Source organism: Pteropus medius, unplaced genomic scaffold (genome assembly GCF_902729225.1).
Source record: "Pteropus medius unplaced genomic scaffold, Ma_sr-lr_union100, whole genome shotgun sequence".
NCBI lineage: Eukaryota > Metazoa > Chordata > Mammalia > Chiroptera > Pteropodidae > Pteropus > Pteropus medius.
The window spans coordinates 2,005,862-2,025,291 of NW_024350924.1; the positions used below are offsets into that span (position 1 = coordinate 2,005,862).

Consider the following 19,430-nt stretch of genomic DNA (forward strand, 5'->3'; position numbering starts at 1 on the left):
AGAACGAGCTCAAATAAACAACCTAATGCTTCATCTTAAAAAACTAGAAATGGAAGAACAAATGAAGCCTAAAGTCAGCAGAAGGAAAGAAATAATCAAAATCAGAGCAGAAATAAATGAAATTGGAAACAAAACAATAATAGTAAAAATAAATGCAATTAAGAGCTGGTTCTTTAGGAAGGTTAATAAAATTAACCAACCCCTGGTTAGACTCAGTAAAGAAAAAAGAGGAAGGACACAAATAAATAAAATCAGGGAAGAAAGGGAAATTACGACTGACATCGCAGAAATAAAAAGGATCATACAAGAATACTATGAAAAGGTATATAAAACGATTTAATAACCTAGAAGAAATGAACCAGTACTTAGAAAAATACAACCTTCCTAGATTGAATCAAGAACTGGAAAATCTAAATAGACCAATCAGCAGTATGGAAATTGAAACAATCATCAAAAACCTACCAAAAGTAAAAGTCCAGTACCAGATGGCTTCACCAGTGAATTCTACCAAACATTCAAAGAAGATTTAATACCTATTCTCCTCAAACTCTCCCAAAAAATCAAAGAGGAAGCAATACTTCCCAACTCATTTTATGAGGCCAAATTCACCCTGATACCAAAACCTGGTAAAGATAACACAAAAAAAGAATACTACAGACCAATATCTCTCATGAACACAGATGTAAAAATCCTAAATAAGATACTAGTGAATCGAATACAACAACATATTAAAAAGATTATATATTACAATCAAATGGGCTTCATCCCAGAGGCACAGGGATGATGCAACATCCGCAAATCAATTAATTGATACATCACATAAATTAAAAAATAAGAATCATATGATCATATCAATAGATGCAGAAAAAGCCTTTGACAAGATACATTTGACAAGATACAAGCGCCCATTTATGATCAAATCACTTAACAAAATAGGTATAGAAGGAAAATACCTTAATATAATAAAGGCCAAATATGACAAGCCCTCAGCCAACATTATACTTAATGGTGAAAAACTAAAAACCTTCCCTCTAAGATCAGGAACAAGGCAAGGCTGTCCGCTATCGCCACTGCTATTCAATATAACATTGGAGGTCCTAGCAAGTGCAATCAGGCAAGAGAAAGATATAAAAGGCATCCAAATTAAGAAATGAAGAAATCAAACTGTCACTATTTGCGGATGACATGACTCTCTATATAGAAAACTGTGGGGAGTGGGTTGCAAGCTGACAAGGTCCTTGCAATTTGTGAGGCCAACCAAGGTTGCCTCACCTCCACAAATCCTCCTAAGAATGGGAAGTAGGAACTGATCAATAACAATGTGGGTGTTGAAATGCAAACGATTATAGCAGGGTATAACCATAGGTTTGGGGTTACCCTATGGAAATGGAAATGATTCTAGTAAGATTTGGAGGTTGGGTGAGGATAATCTCATTTTAGCCAGCAAATGTATGCTCTTGTATAAAAGCAACTTGCAAAAATAAAATCACTCTCTACTCCATCATCGGTGGATAGTGGGCCTCCCATTCCCAGCTTTCTGTCTTCTTTCTTTTCTCAATCTCCACCCGTTCCCACTCAGGATTATTTTCCAGGGCCGTGCTGGATGTGGCAGGATTTACCACTTGCTGGATGCAGCAGAAAACGCTAAAGACTCCACAAGAACACTACTAGAAACAATAAGCAAATACAGTAAAGTGTCTAGATACAAACTGAATGTTCAAAAATCCATAGCGTTCCTATACTCTGTTAACAAGTGTCAGAAAAAGAAGTGGAAAAAGTTCCTTTTGCAATTGCAACAAAAAGAATAAAATATTTAGGAATAAATTTAATGAAACATGTGAAAGACCTATATAATGAAAACTATAAGACCCTATTAAAAGAAATCGAAGAAGATACAAAGAAATGGAAAATTATTCCATGTTCTTGTATTGGAAGAATCAACATAGTTAAAATGACCTTATTACCTAAAGCATTATAGAGATTTAATGCAATCCCCATCAAAATCCCATCAGCATTTCTTAAAGAAATAGAACAAAAAATCATCAGATTTGTATGGAAGCACAAAAGACCCTGAATTGCCAAAGCCATCCTGAGAAAAAAGAATGAGGCTGGAGTCATCACTCTGTCTGACTTCGAATTATACTACAAAGCAACAATAATCAAAACGGCATGGTATTGGCAGAAAAACAGACACACGGACCAATGGAACGGAATCGAGAGTCCAGAAGTAAACCCATATTTATATGGGCAAATAATTTTCAACAAAAATGCCAAAAACATACAGTGGAGAAAAGAAAGCCTCTTCAATAAATGGTGCTGGGAAAACTAGAAAGACACCTGCAAAAGAATGAAACTAGACTGTTGTCTATCACCACACACCAAAATTAACTCAAAATGGATTAAGGACCTGAATATAAGACCTGAAACAATAAAATGCATAGAAGAAAACATAGGAACTAAACTCAAGGACTTTGGACTTAAAGAGGATTTTTTTGAAGTTGACCTCAAAGGCAAGGGAAGTAAAAGCAAAAATAAATGAATGGGATTACATCAAAATAAAAAGCTTCTGTTCAGCAAAAGAAACCGTCAACAAGGTAGAGACAACCATCCGAATGGGAAAATATATTTGCAAGCACCTCCGATAAGAGCCTAATATCCAAAATATACAAAGAACTCATACAAGTTAGTAACAAAAAACCAAACGATCCAATCAAAAAATGGACAGAGGACCTGAACAGTTATTTCTCCCCAGAGGACATACAAATGGCCAGCAAATATATGAAAAGATACTCAACATCACTATCTATTAGGGAGATGCAAATCAAAACCACAATGAGATAACATCTCACACCTGTTAGAATGGCTATAATCGACAGGACAAGTAATAACGAATGTTGGAGAGGACGTGGAGAAATAGGAACCCTCATACACTACTGGTGAGACTGCAAATTGGTACAGCCACTATGGAAGAGTATGGAGGTTCCTCAAAAAACTAAGAATTGATGTACCATATAATTTAGCAATCCTTCTACTGGGTATTTACCCCAATGATTTGAAAACTCATCCAAAAAGATATTTGCACACCCATGTTCACAGCAGCATTATTCACATTGGCCAGGACATAGAAGCAACGGAAGTGTCCTATGATAGATGATTGGCTAAAGAAGCTGTGGTACATATATACGACGGAATATTACTTAGCCATAGAAGAGATGAAATACTGCCATTTGCAACATTGATGGACCTTGAAATAATCATACAAAGCTAAATAAGCCAGACAGAAAAGGTTGAAAATCACATGATCACTTATATGTGGAATATAATCCTAAAAGCAACCAATGAACTGGACAAACAGACTCATGGTCATGGACAATGGACTAGTGGTTACCAGAGGGGAGGGAGGAGTGAAATAAAATGTTAAAGTTTTTTAAAAAATTATTTTTAAAAAAGTTGCAAAAAGCAAAATTAACATTTATTGTACAGATTTATGACTTTCGACTCCTACCAGCTTGTTTGCTAGATCTCAGCAGTACTGTTTTCTATTTTAGGATAGCCCCAAAGATGTGCATCACATAAACCATGTTAGCCACAGTCAACAGCTAGCATCCTAGTGAAGGTACAAAGATTCCACCTTGCCACCGCTGACCTGTCAACAGCTCCACACACAGGATCGGGTGTTAACAAGGTAATTTTGTCGGCATCCAAACTCTAGCAGAGGCAATTCCTTCCATTTGGAATTAGTCTGTAATAGTCACTGAAAGAAATGAGCCCCAGGGGCTGAGAGCAATACTTTTAAGAGAGCTCAACTGAGTATGTTGTTGATGGAAAAGAAAGACTGGAAATCAGAGGGAAAGGGATGTGGGGAGTGAGAAGCTAAGCGAAGGATGAGCTAGGTGCTGCTGTGTGGAAGTGTGAGTCTCAGGGCGATGCTCATGGGGCCACGTTTCACATCTGCCTGTGGGAACTGAGCGTGAAGACGGCACTACTATGAGAACCAACAGCGCTACTGTGAGAACCAACGTTTCTAGGAAAGAGATCTAAATTTAAAACGGTTTGAGTTGCCCAGATCATGGAAATAGGAATTGGAGGCAGATCTTATTCGGCTCAAGGGCGAGTGAGGTTCCATCTAGCACTTTGCTAACAGATTTCACACCTACTGGAGGGTGGGGGTGGGGTGGCCCATGGTAGCGGCAGCTCTGCAAGAAAAACCTGCAGATAACTGCCTTCTCCAGGACATTTTTCATTACCATACAGCGCAGAGTGAAGTTTTACAAAATAGACGTGGCCCATTCAAGTGATTTTCCTAGAAAAATTATTAACTGCCCCCCAAAAAGGCTACTATGTTCTGGCAAAACTTAAGAAAAACTGATAGTTGTCTAACAGTACCAGAAAGTCCAGTTTATCCACTGGAATCCTACGAGCAGTGGTGGGCAAACAGGCCACTCCCATCCAGACAGGGCATCTAAAAGGCAGGGAATTCAAGATGGCTGGAGGGTACGCCAGTAATTCCATACGGTTCTAAGTTGTTTTTAATTTTTACAGTATTACTTCTGTAAATTAAATGTTATTCAATTTTATATCTTGTCTATATCATGAGGCTTCAATCGCCTCCATTCCTTTCTGTTTTAGGCTAAGTATTAGGTTAGAATTTAGCCCAAAGGAGACAGAATCCTAAAGATTTTAAAGCTACCCTAACCCCACCCCCAGGGAAAAAGTCTTAAACACTATAATTTTAAAACTTTTTAATGTCACATTCAACATGGCTCCAAAACAAAACATAAGCATATTATGAACCAACTCCCTAACCCCCCCACCCCAAAACAAAGCATATTTAAAAACAAGGCTACTTGAATCATAACTAACAAAGCTTAAATTCTCAATGAGCCCTATTACTGCTAAGACCCTGAATTCCAGGAAGGATGGCTCACGGATCATGCAGATCCACCTTCACTGCGGAACCATCACGGTTCAGTCTCATCGTGTCGCGAATAAGCGCTCTCATCATGTCTACATTTTCACATAAGCGGTTCACCTTGGGATAAGCAAAAAGTCTTTCCAAGGGTACATAAAACTTATTTCCAAAACAGAAAGGTTTGGGAGACTTCTCTATGTTGGTTTTTTCAAGTTCTGTGAAGACTGGTCCAAAAAACGTGATGATCCCGGTGTCGTTTAACTTATGAATAGATTCGTCGTCCTGTAGTATTTTCACACTTGATACGTATCTGCGTTTCAGGCTCTGGACTTGGCGGGACACCTCACTTGTCAGTGCAAATTTGCGGACTTCTTTTTGCTGTAAACTCGGGTATGAGACTGTATAAACCTGAAGGAAAATTTTCAAAACCATTAGTTAACTTTTTACCACATTAAGAATTAACCGTCGTCTACGGCCATGCTACTCTTAACAAGCCCAATCTCGGTTGATCTCCGAAGCTTAGCAGGTTTGAGCCTGGTTAGTTCTTGGATGAGAGACCACCTAGGAAGACCAGGTGCTGTAGGCTTTAAAAATAAAAAAATAAGAGACTGTAAACTGACAAGGTCCTTGCAATCCGTGAGGTCAACCAAGGGTTGCCTCACCTTAAAAAAAAAAAAAACTATATGTACAAATGTCAAACCCTACTAATCATAAATGCCACAATTATAATGAGAATCAAATATAATTGTCAATAATCAAATATATTGACACATAGGGTAAAAAAGAAAAAATGTTGCTAATTAAAAGGGAAATGTGTTTATTCATCACTATACCTCCTTTAACCAAAAGGGCCTAAGCTTGGAGCTTGTTCCAAGTCATTATTTGAACCCAGTTGCTGGAGGCTTCTTCCTGTTGATGATCCTACATTACAAAAGGGAAGTTGCTGACCCAAACAGCCTAGTAGTCTAAGCCTCCAGCAGACCATTCTCTTTAATATTAAGACATGGCAAAAGGCCAGGTGGTCAAGGGCTACAGCAGACCCAACTCTGATGGCTATGGGCCAGGAAGGATTCTCAAAAGTTAACCTCGAAATAAGGTCATTTACACACATCTATCTCTACAGTGAGGACTGTGAGTTCACCATCCTAGTAAATATACTTGTCCTGATACTACCTCACAAATACTTACAATTTTATAAACATGTTCATCACACTGTCCCGCAATGCATGATTCAGTTGCCTTTGCTCCAATTTTCCGGAAGACCCCTATCTGGGTACAGTATCCAACATTCCCAGCTCTTGCTGGTGGTTCTCCCACGCCAGTGAACTCCACAGAGTAATTGTAGAAATTTGCCACACTTAAAGCCCTGAAGTCAAAACAAGGAGAGAAATAAATTGTTGTGAAATGGAGTGTAGGGGTGGACAAGGACACAAGCGGTCCAGTCCCAACTCTTGTTTGGGTTTAGAATTATGCCAGGAACATGTCAAGCCCCTGGGAGATGCCCCTGGGCCAGGCCCCACACCTTCTCTGTTTCCCATCTCAACCCTTGACATTCCTGTCGCCTTCATATAAAAAGGTATCAGATGCCCACACACCCTTCCCAGCGTGAGACCTAAGAGATCAAACTTCCATCGATTTTGCCCAGATGTGGTTCCTTGACAATCTTAATGACATGCTCAGTTGCACTTTGGAAATCAATTAAATTGGGAGAAAAATTTCAATATCATATAAAGATTTACTTCACTGCATTTTAAACCTCAGTGGAGTCCCCCCAAAAACAATAAACACGAAAACATTAGAACTCACCAAGTCTGAAACTGCCTTCTGTTCCACTCAAATTTGTGATCTGAATCTCTTAAAGTCACTGCTGGAAACAGGGGATTGAATTCGGAGTTCGGTGTGCTGATGACGACCATGGCTGGAGACAAGTACCCAAATACGACTTCGGGAAATCTGGCCAGATCTTTTTCATCCAAGTGTTCTATTCTAAAATGGTTAGCGAGAAAGAAAATCTTAGCTTCACCTGCAAATATTCCCTAATTGATTTATCAAAAACAATTTCCAACTCTCCATTGATTTATCATCCCTTCTTTGAATATGTAATAGTGACCTAAAATAGTCTTATCCTTCCCTTCGCCCATGGTAAAAAAGCCAGTCCCAACTGACAAGCAATTGTTTACAAATAAGATTATATTTAGAATACTAAATTTACTGAGACTAATTCAGTGAGATTTTTCTAATGAGTTTATGCAGTAGAAATTAGTTTAATACTTACAATTCAATACATGTTATTAAGTCAAATCCAAGCAGACGAGAGTCTCTCTCCACAACAGAGCCATGATATAAGATGATGGACAAATTCAGGTCCCGGGGACTTAGATAATCCCCGCAGAATGGAGACAACGTACACCTGCAAGAGCATTATTGTTGACATTCGGAGGACATTTGAACACAATGTTTAGAATGCTCACCAACTACAGAACTCTGACCTTCTGGTTATCTTCTGCCTCCGCTGGTGTGTCTGACATAGCACAATGCATCGAGTGCCAGGCCAGAGAGCAACCCTTCTCACGGGGAAGCAACCGGTCAATGTCAATAACAAGGCTTTTGAATGTTTGATGTTGCTCTCATTCTTAATACCTTTGGTCTACCAGCTCACCTTTGGATGAGTGATTTTCATTTTCTTTAGAAGAAATCTAATGTATATGAGATTGGAGAGCTGCGCTGCTTCAAATGGAAGAGGCAGCCTGGTGCTCTGCTGTAAGCTACCAGGGTGTCCAGCAATAAAGCAATTAGATTCTTGCCACTTGAAATTTAATTTGCAATGCTTTGACTACTAAAATTACTTAATCGAGGTTATACTTTCTACACTAGAAACAGGTATTCGATGTATACAGCCAATTAGTATTATGGCATAGTCATTTGGTGAGCCTGAGGCATAACATTTTGTATGTTGTATAAAATTAACACTTCCTGTAATAGTGGCTTGTTTTAGATTAATACACAGTTCTCTCAGAAATTAGGTATTACCTTTGTGAGTCTATTTTATCTTTATTGATATCTACTCCAACAAGCAGTTCAATGCAACTGTGGCATTTAATTGTCTGTATAAGTGAAGCATTACCACACCCCAAGTCTGCAACCTGTAGACAACAGAAAATGTATTTTAGAAACATTTATAGCCAGAAAGAAGTCAAATAGGAGCAAAGACTTGGGAGAGAGTGGGTACCAAAAATCATAAAATTAGATGAGAGCCTCTTTTTTCAGAAAAAAGTACACAGAAATTAATCTGAGACATTAGAAGCCTGCTAACTTCCCATGTTAACCTAACTTGGTCAAGCTTCTCACTTTTCCCAGGCCCTTAACCATTGGACTGCCCTCAGCCTTTACTTGGGGTTAACACATTCTACTCTCCATTCACACCACCCTTTTACCACTTTCCCCGCCCAGCTCTCTGAAGCTTAATTTACTCCCCTCGAAAAGAAAACCCCTTTTTGCTCCAACTATTGAGACAGGTGTGGATCTTATGGTCAGTGTTCTCTCCATTGCAACAACTCCCTTCTCTCCTTGCAATAATCTTTCTGAAGTCGCTGCTTTCTAACCAAGACTTCTTTATTTGACAAAACATTTTATAAGAGTGTTAAACGTTTAGAAGAAGAAATACCTACCTTCTTGGGTTTATGTTGATCCACTAAATCTTTAACGAAGTTGTAACGCTGTCTGTATAACGGAGGGCTAAAATGAATTACCTTCTTGAAGGGAATTTGAAAATTACCATCAACCACAATATTGCACTGAAAGTTTACCAACAAAAAAAATAAGTCATGCATGATTTCAAGAATGAATAGCTTTATTTTCCCCACTTTGCAGAACATATTGGCCCTTCAACCACCTGTGCTAAAATTAGGTGACAACGCATTTCTTCCACTATTCATCTAAGCCTTCTCTTTAAGAATCTTGCTTTATGCTTTCTAAAACTGAGTTGAAAATTATGAATACATCAAATACAATTACAAGCCTCCAAGCCTACGGATCTTTAGGATCCAGATAGGCAGAAGGCTAACAAGTCTCTTCCTGACCAAACTGAAGTCAGGCTCCTTTGAGCCCTCTGACTAGACCTCCACCTGGACCCCATCCTGTTTTCGGCCTGCCTAGCCCAGCTGTAGCCAAGAGTCCTAAGTCTGTTTAGAGAATCCCCTACCCTTGATCAAACTATCTGATCAATGTCCTCATGCCCCACCCTTGATAACACCTTGGCCTGCCTGCCTTCAGCAAAAATCCTGTTAAGTCCATAAATCCACTTAGCAAGAATTCCCCATACCCTTGATGTCTCTTTTCCTTTCACTAACCCCTTCACTCTGCTCATAGGCTATAAATCCCCATTAGTCTTTGCTGTGTGTAAAGTTGAGCCCCATCTCGCCCCTACTAACAATGCTCTTATTGCAACAGTCATAATATCAGAATTTTTCTTGAACATAACCCCATTAGATAAATAACAGTCATATAAGTGGGTTAGGAAGGGCAGCAATTACCTCTTTGTTGCTCTGGTCCATTGTGTTTAAGATTTGTTGAAACAAAAATGCAGATGTATACTTCAAGCTCTAGAATCAGCAATGACTTGGCTGTAAATACAATATATCAAGTTATAAAAAGAGAAGCCTGTACTGTCTAGATCACTAGGGAAGGGAGAGAGTGGGCTTTCTCCCTTCTCTTCATGTTACCATTTAATTTGTGGAAAAATCCCAAAACCAATCCAGCCGAAAACCAAGCAGTGAAACCAAGCAGTAACTTGGAGAGAAGGAGAATTCAGATTTATTACACACAGTCCCAGAGGAGCTAGTGCCCTGAAGATCCCTGAAGATCTCGGTGGGGAATGCAGTTGCAACATTCCTTAGAGTTTTTACACAAGCTGATTGGTTGTTTGAACTCAGACCGTTACAAATGGCGGATGTTGCTATGGCTTTGCAAGTAGTAACATTGGGAGAAGGGGGAGAGTTGTTATGGATACTGAGGGTTACAAATTGTTACAGAAAGCAGGATCTGCTAAGGTACAAATAGTTACATTCATCAACCAAAGGGCAAGTGAGCTCTGCAAGGGAGCTCTTGCATGCAGCAAGCATATTTACAGAAGCAGAACAGAAAGCTGATTAGCCTTTTGTATGAGGATTCCTCAAATTTCCTCTTCAATCCACAGAATTTATTCAGTACCGTCCCACACAACAGCCAAAGGCTCAGAAAACCTAAAAAATTTCACTCTGCCAAACCCAACTAAATGCAGTAACACCCATTCTTTCCTTTTTACTGTTAGTTTGACATGAACTGAAGAATTCTATCGGTTTGACTATTTCATTAAAGCTCTCAACCTCACCCAAATTGCTGGCAATTACTCTTTCACACATGGTCAAAATGAAATTTCGAGGGGGGAAAAAGTGTCCTCCATAATTAAGCTAAAGATGCTCCGACATCTATCCAATTCACGAATGGACTTGGACTTAAATTTAGGTTCCCTACTGCACGCCCGTCTATCAACTAGCACTTAGTCAAAAATGTAGGCAACATGTCATGTCAAACTCTAACTTTTCGAATTATTCTCTAAGTCGAATCCTGAACGGCCGCCCCAGGCCTCCAGGGAGGCAAGGTTACTGTCCTGAGCATATGTCGTCGCATCTCTTACCTATAGTAGGAAGCACGTCGAAAAAGCGAAGCCCGACACCGCCAGAGACCAGCTGGCTGCGCGGAGCCGCGGCTGCATTTAACTCCTGGCCCCGCCCTTGACGGCCGCGCACGCGCGGTCTCGCTACGTGACGTTACGCGCCCGCGGCCACACCTGCGCCGCCCACACCTGCGCCGCAGGCTCTTTTGCCGTAGACCGTGGTCCCCGAGCCCGCCTGACGCCTAGCCCATGCCTCCAGGCTCTCCGCTCCTAGGCGTCGGTTTTGTGTCTCAACGGCCGCAGTGGCGCATGGCCTGAAGCCATTTTCTAGCCGCGACTGTTGGAAGCAGACGTCGCCGCACCCAGCGCGTCCCCAGGCCGCGAGCAGGGCGGCGGGCTCGGGCGGCTGTTGGGTTCGTGGCTCTGCCCGTGAGCAATCAAAGCTGAAAACGGTCCGGGCCGATGCAAGGAGGCAAGAGAAGCGACGCGGCTGAGCGCGAGCCGGCCGGCGGCTAGTGTCCCAATCAGCCGCCGCTAGAATCCCCCCAGAACAGTCCGCAGGGGCTTTAAGGGTATTCCGGACTGGGTAGAATTGGTCCAGTACATCTGAACTCTGAGGAAAACTTTCAGACCCCAAAACTGGTAGTTTCTGCATGCTGGGAACGCAGCTGATCTCTAAGAAAAGCTACAGTATCGAGTCTTCCTTTACCTGCAGAGATTCAACTTGACACTTTATAAATCAGTTATTTCTTGTATGTGACGAAAGTTTAATTAAGGAAGGGGTGAGGAGACGCGACGCTCTTTTCTTTGGCGAAAAAATATTTTAGTCCTGTTTTAAAAGACACAAAACGGTGTTTACTGGCTGCATAACCCATTAATATACTATAAATAATCCATTGGAACTATTTTCAAGTACTTAATACCTACTATAGGCAAAGCACATTGTTGTCAGCATGGGTTATCACAAATGTGGGATTACTACACAATTTTTGTTTTGGGTATTTGGAGGAGCCTAGTCTCAGAAAAGTAATTCAAGGAGAGCCTCACTGAGCGGGTCCTGTTGGGCTGGGGAAATTGCAGTTAAACGGACTATCTGCATTAAAAGAGCATATCCCTCATTACAGACTGAATTCAAATAGAATCCTTAAGTTAATAAATGAATTCCGCTTCTGGGTATTTTTAAATTAATTAAACAAGGAGGCCGTTAGCCTGAGATGGCTCTAATACCTTGGTAGGCTGCATAAGCAAACCAAAACCTAAGGCTATAAATGCTTCAAGGTTAACTGGAAATCTAGGACAACTAATCACAAACAGCCAACTAGGCCTTTCCAAATAAGGCACCCATTTGAGCTAAGGCAGAATAATTTTCTTGCTTTGCTTTGACATTTCTGTGAAAGTCCTCTAGTTCCTGCCAGTGGTTAAAAGCCCAGGAATACCTATCAGACTGCCACACCTCTCCTCACTCTAACTAAAAATGCTTCAAGCCCAACATCGAGAAATCGCAACTAACTGCCCTTTGGACTCAAAACTGAGTTTATAGTCTGTTCTAAACATTAATCTTTGCTTTTATTTTCATAGAAATGCCTCTTATTAAATACCTGGTTGCTTGCATCGTATAGGCCTAACTTTGGGAGCCCACCTGTGACACCACCTCCTGAAGTAAGACACAACTCTAACCTAACTGACCTATTCTCAGGATTAAAGATTGGTTCAGTGAGTATGGAACAAATTACCAACTCGGCTTCTGGACTGTGAAACTTACTGGGAAGTTTCAAAGGCAGGAATTCGAAGGGTAGCAGAATGTGCTACTCCAAAATATGTCTCTATGGCATAAGGATTGTTTTGAGCTAATTACTTAAAGAAACAGTAGACATAGGAGAAACTCTAAAAATTTCCCTTTTGTAAGGGGAATTTACATTTATAAAATAAATCTCCATTTATAATGGAGTATCCTCTCTATACCAAGCAGAAAAAGATGGCTAAATCACAAGAAATCTTATCAATGAAAAAGACACTGATTTAAATCTGCAAAACAGACCTTTACCCTTGTTTTTTCTGGTAACTTGTCATAACTGGCTGCCTCCCCCCCACTACCCCTACATCTTTCGTTTGTCTTTACTAAAGATGGTATTTAAGGTGATGACTTGGGCCTGCTCTAGAAGTTACTCACTCTTCCTGGGTATCTCTCATGTATACATGAGGTATACATGTTAATAAACTTCTGTTTGTTCTTCTCCTGCTAATCTCTTATTACAGGGAGTCCCAGCCAAGAACTCAGAAGGGTAGAGGGAAAATTACTTTTCTTCCCCTTCGGTATGATTTCATTTATATGAGGTACCTAGAATAGTCAAATTCACAGAGACAGAAAGTAAAACAGTGGTTGACAAGGGCTGGGGGTAGGAGGAAATTGAGAGTTATTATTTAATGGGTACAGAGTTTCAGTTTAAGACAATGGAAAAGTTACATAGATGCATGGTAGCGATGGTTGCACGACACTGAATTAACTTAATGCCACTGACCTGTACACTTAAAATGGTTTCCTGTATACTGTTACCACAATTTAAAATTTTAAAGAAATTTTTTAAAAGTTACTAAGTGATCTTACAGGATTCCTGAATCTTGCGTTTTTGCCTTACCTGCTGGCTAGTTGGCTTGTTTATGAACTTGAATTCTCATGTCTAGCTCCCTCTCCAAATTTGCCTATTTTATCATTCTCCTGGTCTCTTACTGTTTCAGAGGCTGGAAATAATACTTGGCTCTATCCATTTCCACCCTTCCCACATTTGGACATTCGTCAGATCTTGACCTCTTCAAGCTGTCAGTCGCATCTGTTCCTTCCCACAGCCAATATCTTAGCTTAGCTTACCCTTTGTTATCTCATTTTTTTCATCATACCTAATCTTACTTATCTCTACTAGTTTCTAAGTCCCACTGAGAAACAGATCATGTTATTTATTTTCAGAATGAGTTTTAAGTCAAACAGACCTTAAATCCTGATTTGACTATTACTCTCTAACCTTTGGAAATTTATTTACCCTCTCTTAGTGTCAATTTGTTCAGTTCAAAAAAAATGAGAATTAAATAAGACTACTTATTCAATAAATATGTATAGTTTACCTATATTATGGACCAAATACTGGTTTGAGTGGGGAAAAAAAAAAATCAGGTAAAGGTTCTTCTATGCCTCTTTTAGCACAGCTGGTGTAGGTGTCTGCCATACAAGTGACCAAAAGTTATCTTGGATACTAGCTTGATCCTGATGCTCAAAATAAAATGAAATATTTGGAGGTCTTGGAAGAAAGTGATTGTATTTTGCATGTAAGAGGAATGGAAACAGTTTGTGACCAGAAGAAAGATTGTGACAGATTATGATGAACAAATTCTTTGACATTTAAAAAAAAAAACCACCTACAGCACCTACTATTCCAAGGTGGTCTCCCATCCAAGCACTAACCAGGCCCGACTCTGCTTAGCTTCTGAGATCAGATTAGATCTGGCACGTTCAGGGTGGCATGGCCATAGCTGACATTTTTATTGAAAAGTGGGGTCTATTTCTTCTTTTGAATCTGGATGGGTTTTGTGATTTCACCAGTGAATGGAATACTAAAGTGCCAGTTTCAAGCCCAGGTGTTAAGAAACTGGCAACTTCTACTTCTCATTTCGGGGAACACCTACTCTTGGAATCCAGATGCCATGCTGTGAGGAAGAACAAGTAGCCCCATGGAGCAGCCTACAGGGAAAGAAACCAAATGTGCCCCACCCCCACCCCTGGCTGACAGCATCAACTTGTCTTGCTAGTGAGTGAACCATCTTATGAGTGAATCCTCCAGACCTAGTTGAGCCACGTGGAAGCAAGGTGACAATTTAGAAAGCCATTTCCATGACTCAGGACAGGTATAATAGTGGCCTGGACTTAGTGATGACAATGAAGATGGAATGATGTACAGAGTCTAGATATATTTTGAAGGTAAAACTCACAAAGGTTCATAATCGTCTGGTTGATTACAAGGGATGAAAAGAAGGAGTCAATATTTCCAGTCTTCTGCATTTGGCACTTGTCATGGTGGCACCAGGCATGGCCTAGACATGCAGAATGACACGGGGTGAGTTCTTGAACCTGGACATGCTGTGGAAATGCGCTGCCAGCAACTACATCATCAATTGCCAAGGACTACGCATCCATCCAGAGGAACATGGCTGAGGTTGACGAGGTGACAAGCAGTTTCAATGCTAGTTTAAAACCTAAACTATCTGTGGGGGCTATTCTCAAGAGGGGCAAGTTAGATGACTTCGTTCTTCAACTGCCTACGGCCAACAGCATCACCTCTGACTGAAGAGAGTCATGGATGTGGAATATTTGTCATACATAAATAGTGAATCCCCCCAAAAAAAATATTTCCCAGGTTTCTGATATGACCATCTGGTAGGATGAAGGTGCCATCACTAGATAGGAAAGTCTACGAAGGAAGAGGATTGAAAAGGATTGCAAATCAAGCATTCAATATTAGATATATCAACTTTGAGATGTCTAAGAGACATCAAATAGTGATAAGAAAAATAAATTGGTAAAAGTACAAGGTTACATCTCAATCACTTTTGACCTAGTTAAAATTGAAACTTAAGCACATCCTAGGAAACTAAAATTTGAGCCATCAGTTTTTCTAGCCAACCACAATCTCAGGGATGTTTTCTGGGAATCTGTGCATTACCCTCAGCCATATATGCCCTGTAGCTACAAGGACATGATGGACTCATTCAAAGCTTCCAAAGAGGCACTCTGATTTCCCACAGTTCTCAACTGGAATGATGGTCAAATTTATTTGTCACCTTGGGCCACAGTGCCCAGATATTTGGTCAAACATTATTCTGGATATTTCTGTGGAGGTCTTTTTTGTTTTTTGGGGGGTTTTTTGGATGAGATTAACATTTAAATTGATGGATTTTGAGTAAAGCAGGTTACCCTCCTTAATGTGGGTGAGTATCATCCAATCTATTGAAGGTCTTAAGAGAACGAAGATTGACCTCCCTTGGAGCAAGAAGGAATTCTGCCAGCTGACTGCCTTTGGACTGAGCTGCAATTTTTCCCTAAGTCTCCACCCTGCTGGCCCACCCTGCAGATTTTAGATTTATCAGCCTCCTCAATCACATGAGCCAATTCCTTAAAATAAATCTCTATCCTGGTTTCCTTTCTATGGACAACCCTGACTAATACAGCTTTGATTTCTCTCCTTCCTTATGTTTACTCTCGGGATGCCAGAAAAAGCCAACTGACTCCATTCCTCTCTGCCTATGCCCTTCCATTGTCCCTGTACATAACTGGATAACACGCACACGCTGATCAACTATTGCTGTATAACAAGCCAGTCCCAACTTCTAAAACTTTAAACAACAGCCAGTTATGATTGCTCATAGTTCTGGACTCTGCTGGGCAGCTCTGATGCTCCGTGGCAGCTGGGCAGCATTCAGTCTGGAATGTATGAGACTATCATGACCCTTGAAAATTTGATGTACCAAGAAACATAACCAGGAAGAAAGTTTTCTCCCTCCTTATAAAAAGTGTTTTATATGCTTTTCATTATTCCTTTTAGGAATGCCTATTCTCTTCTGCTTAACTCATTCTTTATGATCCAGCTCAAATGTCACATGTCCTGAGAAGCCTTCTCTGATTCCCTAGGCAAAGCCTTCTTCCTCTGGGTACCTGTAGCACATTGTTCATAGTTATATTGCTAACATGTATTACATCAAATATAATGGTTTGTTTATATGTATCTTTCTTGGGCTGTAAATTCCTTGAGGGCAAAGACCAAAGCATTTTAAATTTACGTCCCAGCTATGGTGCCTGAAACCCAGAAAATGTTCAGTAAACTTACTTGACCAAATTAAACCTCCCACAATCTAACCTTACTCTTACCCTAGCATTGTAACCCTTATTCTAATCTCGCTCTCGCTCAAGTTACATTTACACTTGTCAGAGTCACACAGTTTATCATGTATGTATTCTGTAATAGTTCATAATATTAGCTTTCTATCTCAAAGTTTTTAACTCCATAGAAAAACTATGGTCAGTAAATGTTTATTGATGACCCACTTTGTTAAATTTTGCCACCATTTAACAGTGTTGGGCACATAGTTGGCCTTGGAGAAATGATTGTTGACTGGATCAATAAATTACTGAAAGTCTTCCCCGCCCCCGCCCCCGTTTCTATGAGTACAAAAGCCACTTAAAAGCCACCAAAAATGAAAATTAGTAAAAAAAATTACAAAGGAGTTAAGTCTGTCTTCAATCTTCATTTTATTTGTCAACCCCTCCTAATATATTAGATGGCTTCTGATGGCGAGGTCATACCACTTGTCATACACTTTCCCATAATTTTTTAATTTAATGGATTTAAAAGCAATATAAAATGCTGCCAAAGCAGTGCTGTTGGACACCATTAATCTTTAGCTATCTACTGTTAAATAACAAAAATTCAACTGAGTAAATCTAAAGGTCAAATTGGCTTTATTCAATGATTCATGAAGTAGGCAGCTTCCCATCTAGCAAACAGAGAGGAGCTCCCTAAAGCTGTAGAAAAAAAATAAAATTTAATGCAGAGATGAGGCAGAAAAAAAGAAATTATTAGCAAAGAATGCATTGTTTCCGGCAAGGTCGCCCTCTAAAGGGAAACAGAAGGGGTCCATAGGGTGGATTATCTCACTAGAGCGACCAGGTAATTCCACGGTGACAGGTTAAAGGTTACATTCTGAAAAGCTGAAACTGCAATTAGGTTAAGTATTAAATCCTGGTTTGCTGATGTGGGCCCGAGCACAAGTGATTCCATTTTGGGTCTGTTGTCTCTTTTCTTTAGCATTACAGTACATACTCCAGAATAAAGAAAACATTGGACAGGGAAGAACAGCGCAAGGACAGTCATTTAACCTACCTAACAGGGACAAGCTACATTTCAAGGGCAGGCAGAAATTATTCAGCAGCCAACTCATCACAGAAAAAAATAAGGTATGTGTTGCCATTCATCTTCTTTCATGTAACTCCTGTTTCGACTTCAAAAAATGTGTGTTGATTGCTGATATTACATAAAGCACTATCTGTCGCTTTAAGGGTGAGGATAGTACCTTCCTTCAACTGCATATTCCCATGATACATAACTGTTCAAAAAATGTTTACTGAACGAAATAATTTAGGGCATTTGTAGAAGGTTACCTATTCTATGAAGCATTTCCTGATATTCAATAATATCAAGCAGCTCTTGATATTATTGAAGTTTCTTCTTAGTATCTTCATTGACCCTGGTTTGAGGGAAAGATATAAATTACAGTGGATGTAATAACTACTACTATGAGAGAGGTGTACAAAAAAAAAAACCAGGAGGAACATAAATGAGGGAAAAATTCATTCAGCGTTGGGTGGGGCTCGGTCAGAGAAATCTACAAAGAGGTGGCCTCTCAGCTGGGCTTTGTAGGGTGAAATGGGGAGAAGGGCCTAGTAGGGAGCTAAAGCTCCCAAAATTCAAAGGAGTGCATGGATTATCTCGGGAGGTCTGCTTGCTTATAAAAGGGAAAAGGCTGGTTCTGAGGAATTCCAGGAGGAAGAAGATTAAGATTAGAAACAGGAGGTACGAAGGGAGTTTCGAAGGGAGTTTCGATTGTACCTTGATCTTCAAGATGTTATTTTAACTATGTTATCTTGGGATACACAAAGGAACAGAATATGTATAAAAAGGAGCCTAAGAAATAAACTCGGAGAGACAGTTGTGAGATCTGTTCTCCCTCCTGCACCCTGTCTTCTCTTTTTTCTCAGTCCCCGCTCCCCCATTCAGGGACCTGGTTTGACTTGGTCGGCTGGTTTCCGGCAGGGCCTTCCAAGGGAAGGAAACTAATCCAGTCACAAAGGAATGAATAACAATGCCTTTTAATCAGAGGAACCCCCAAAGTACCTTGCACTGAGTGTTTGAGAATCGATTATTGTATGAAGATAATTTTTAAAACCACATTAATTAATATGGATATTATGATTTCCTTTAGCTTACCCAACCCCAGCTGTCACATTGTACCTTATGAAGAAAAAGTAATGTACAATGTGATAGCTGGGGTTAGGTAAGCTAAAGGAAAACCAATATTCAATTTGTCCAGTTACCCTCACTTAGACCATCTAAGGTCCTGAGAGAGCCTCGCATGTGTTCCATTGTCATATTTTTTAAGTAAATGTTGCATTCGATTGCATTTGATAGACTTCTCTCTTTCTCCCCTCCCATTTGTCACATTTCCACTGTGTCAGATAGCACTGGAGGGACTGTGAGCGTTTTCAGGGAAGTTGATTTGGGGATATACTTAATGTCTTCCACAGTCGCTCTGTGTATAGTGTAAAATACAGTTCTCAAATTACTAAAAACATAAGTCTAATACAAGCAAATAGTGAGCATGAGGCAAAATCTCATCTAACTCATCAGTGAAGGAACCAATGGAAGAGCTGCTTAAGAAAGGATTTGAAGAACTGGAGTGTATATTGTTAGCAGGGAAAGGAAGAACGAAATAAGATTGCTAAGTTATGTGTAAAGCTGTATAATATCCTACCAATCAATAAAATCATAACCTTTGGTGTATCTTTGCTATCATGTAGGAAATAAGAAGTTATTCTACCTTATCAATTTTCTACAAGTTAACCTCTAACTTCTCAGAACTATAAATTGTTTAGGGCTACTCACTTGTAGATAGTAACTCAGAGAAAGTTCCAATCCCCAAGAGAGTTAGATGTCTGTGAGAAAGGCCTAATACTCTGGTGTGATATTAAGTTATCATGCAATAATCAATTTCCAAGTGTTGAATAGTTTTTCTGCATCGTAGTGAAGTTGTTGCTGGGCATCTTGG

General features: G+C 39.9%; 1 protein-coding gene and 1 pseudogene across 3 annotated transcripts; both read right to left on the reverse strand.

The window, feature by feature from the left end:
- Positions 1-4,727: 4,727 nt before the first annotated feature.
- On the reverse strand, positions 4,728-10,695 carry HENMT1 (HEN methyltransferase 1). 3 transcript variants are annotated; one of them, XM_039841034.1, is made up of 8 exons: positions 10,587-10,695; positions 9,445-9,534; positions 8,581-8,661; positions 7,943-8,055; positions 7,188-7,322; positions 6,719-6,898; positions 6,101-6,278; positions 4,728-5,320 (listed from the first exon to the last, which is right to left on the reverse strand). In XM_039841034.1, the coding sequence occupies exons 2-8, from the start codon at positions 9,463-9,465 to the stop codon at positions 4,925-4,927; spliced, it is 1,104 nt and encodes a 367-aa protein (XP_039696968.1). In that variant the 5' UTR covers positions 9,466-9,534; positions 10,587-10,695; the 3' UTR covers positions 4,728-4,924. The 3 variants fall into 3 exon arrangements, with proteins under 3 accessions (XP_039696968.1, XP_039696967.1, XP_039696966.1); XM_039841033.1 differs by having other exon boundaries at positions 8,581-8,664; XM_039841032.1 differs by having other exon boundaries at positions 8,581-8,706.
- Positions 10,696-13,970: 3,275 nt separating this feature from the next.
- Positions 13,971-14,089, reverse strand: LOC120585286 (uncharacterized; annotated as a pseudogene).
- Positions 14,090-19,430: the final 5,341 nt, after the last annotated feature.

What these genes read in the sequence shown, in the direction of transcription:
- HENMT1 (XM_039841032.1), bottom strand. Translation starts at nt 9,465, where the DNA reads ATGGACCAGAGCAACAAAGAG. An exon ending in GATAAAATAGACTCACAAAG is followed by an intron (nt 7,323 to 7,942) that starts GTAATACCTAAT and finishes ATGCTCTTGCAG; the next exon opens with GTGTACGTTGTCTCCATTCT. An exon ending in AGAAGGCAGTTTCAGACTTG is followed by an intron (nt 6,279 to 6,718) that starts GTGAGTTCTAAT and finishes TTTTGACTTCAG; the next exon opens with GGCTTTAAGTGTGGCAAATT.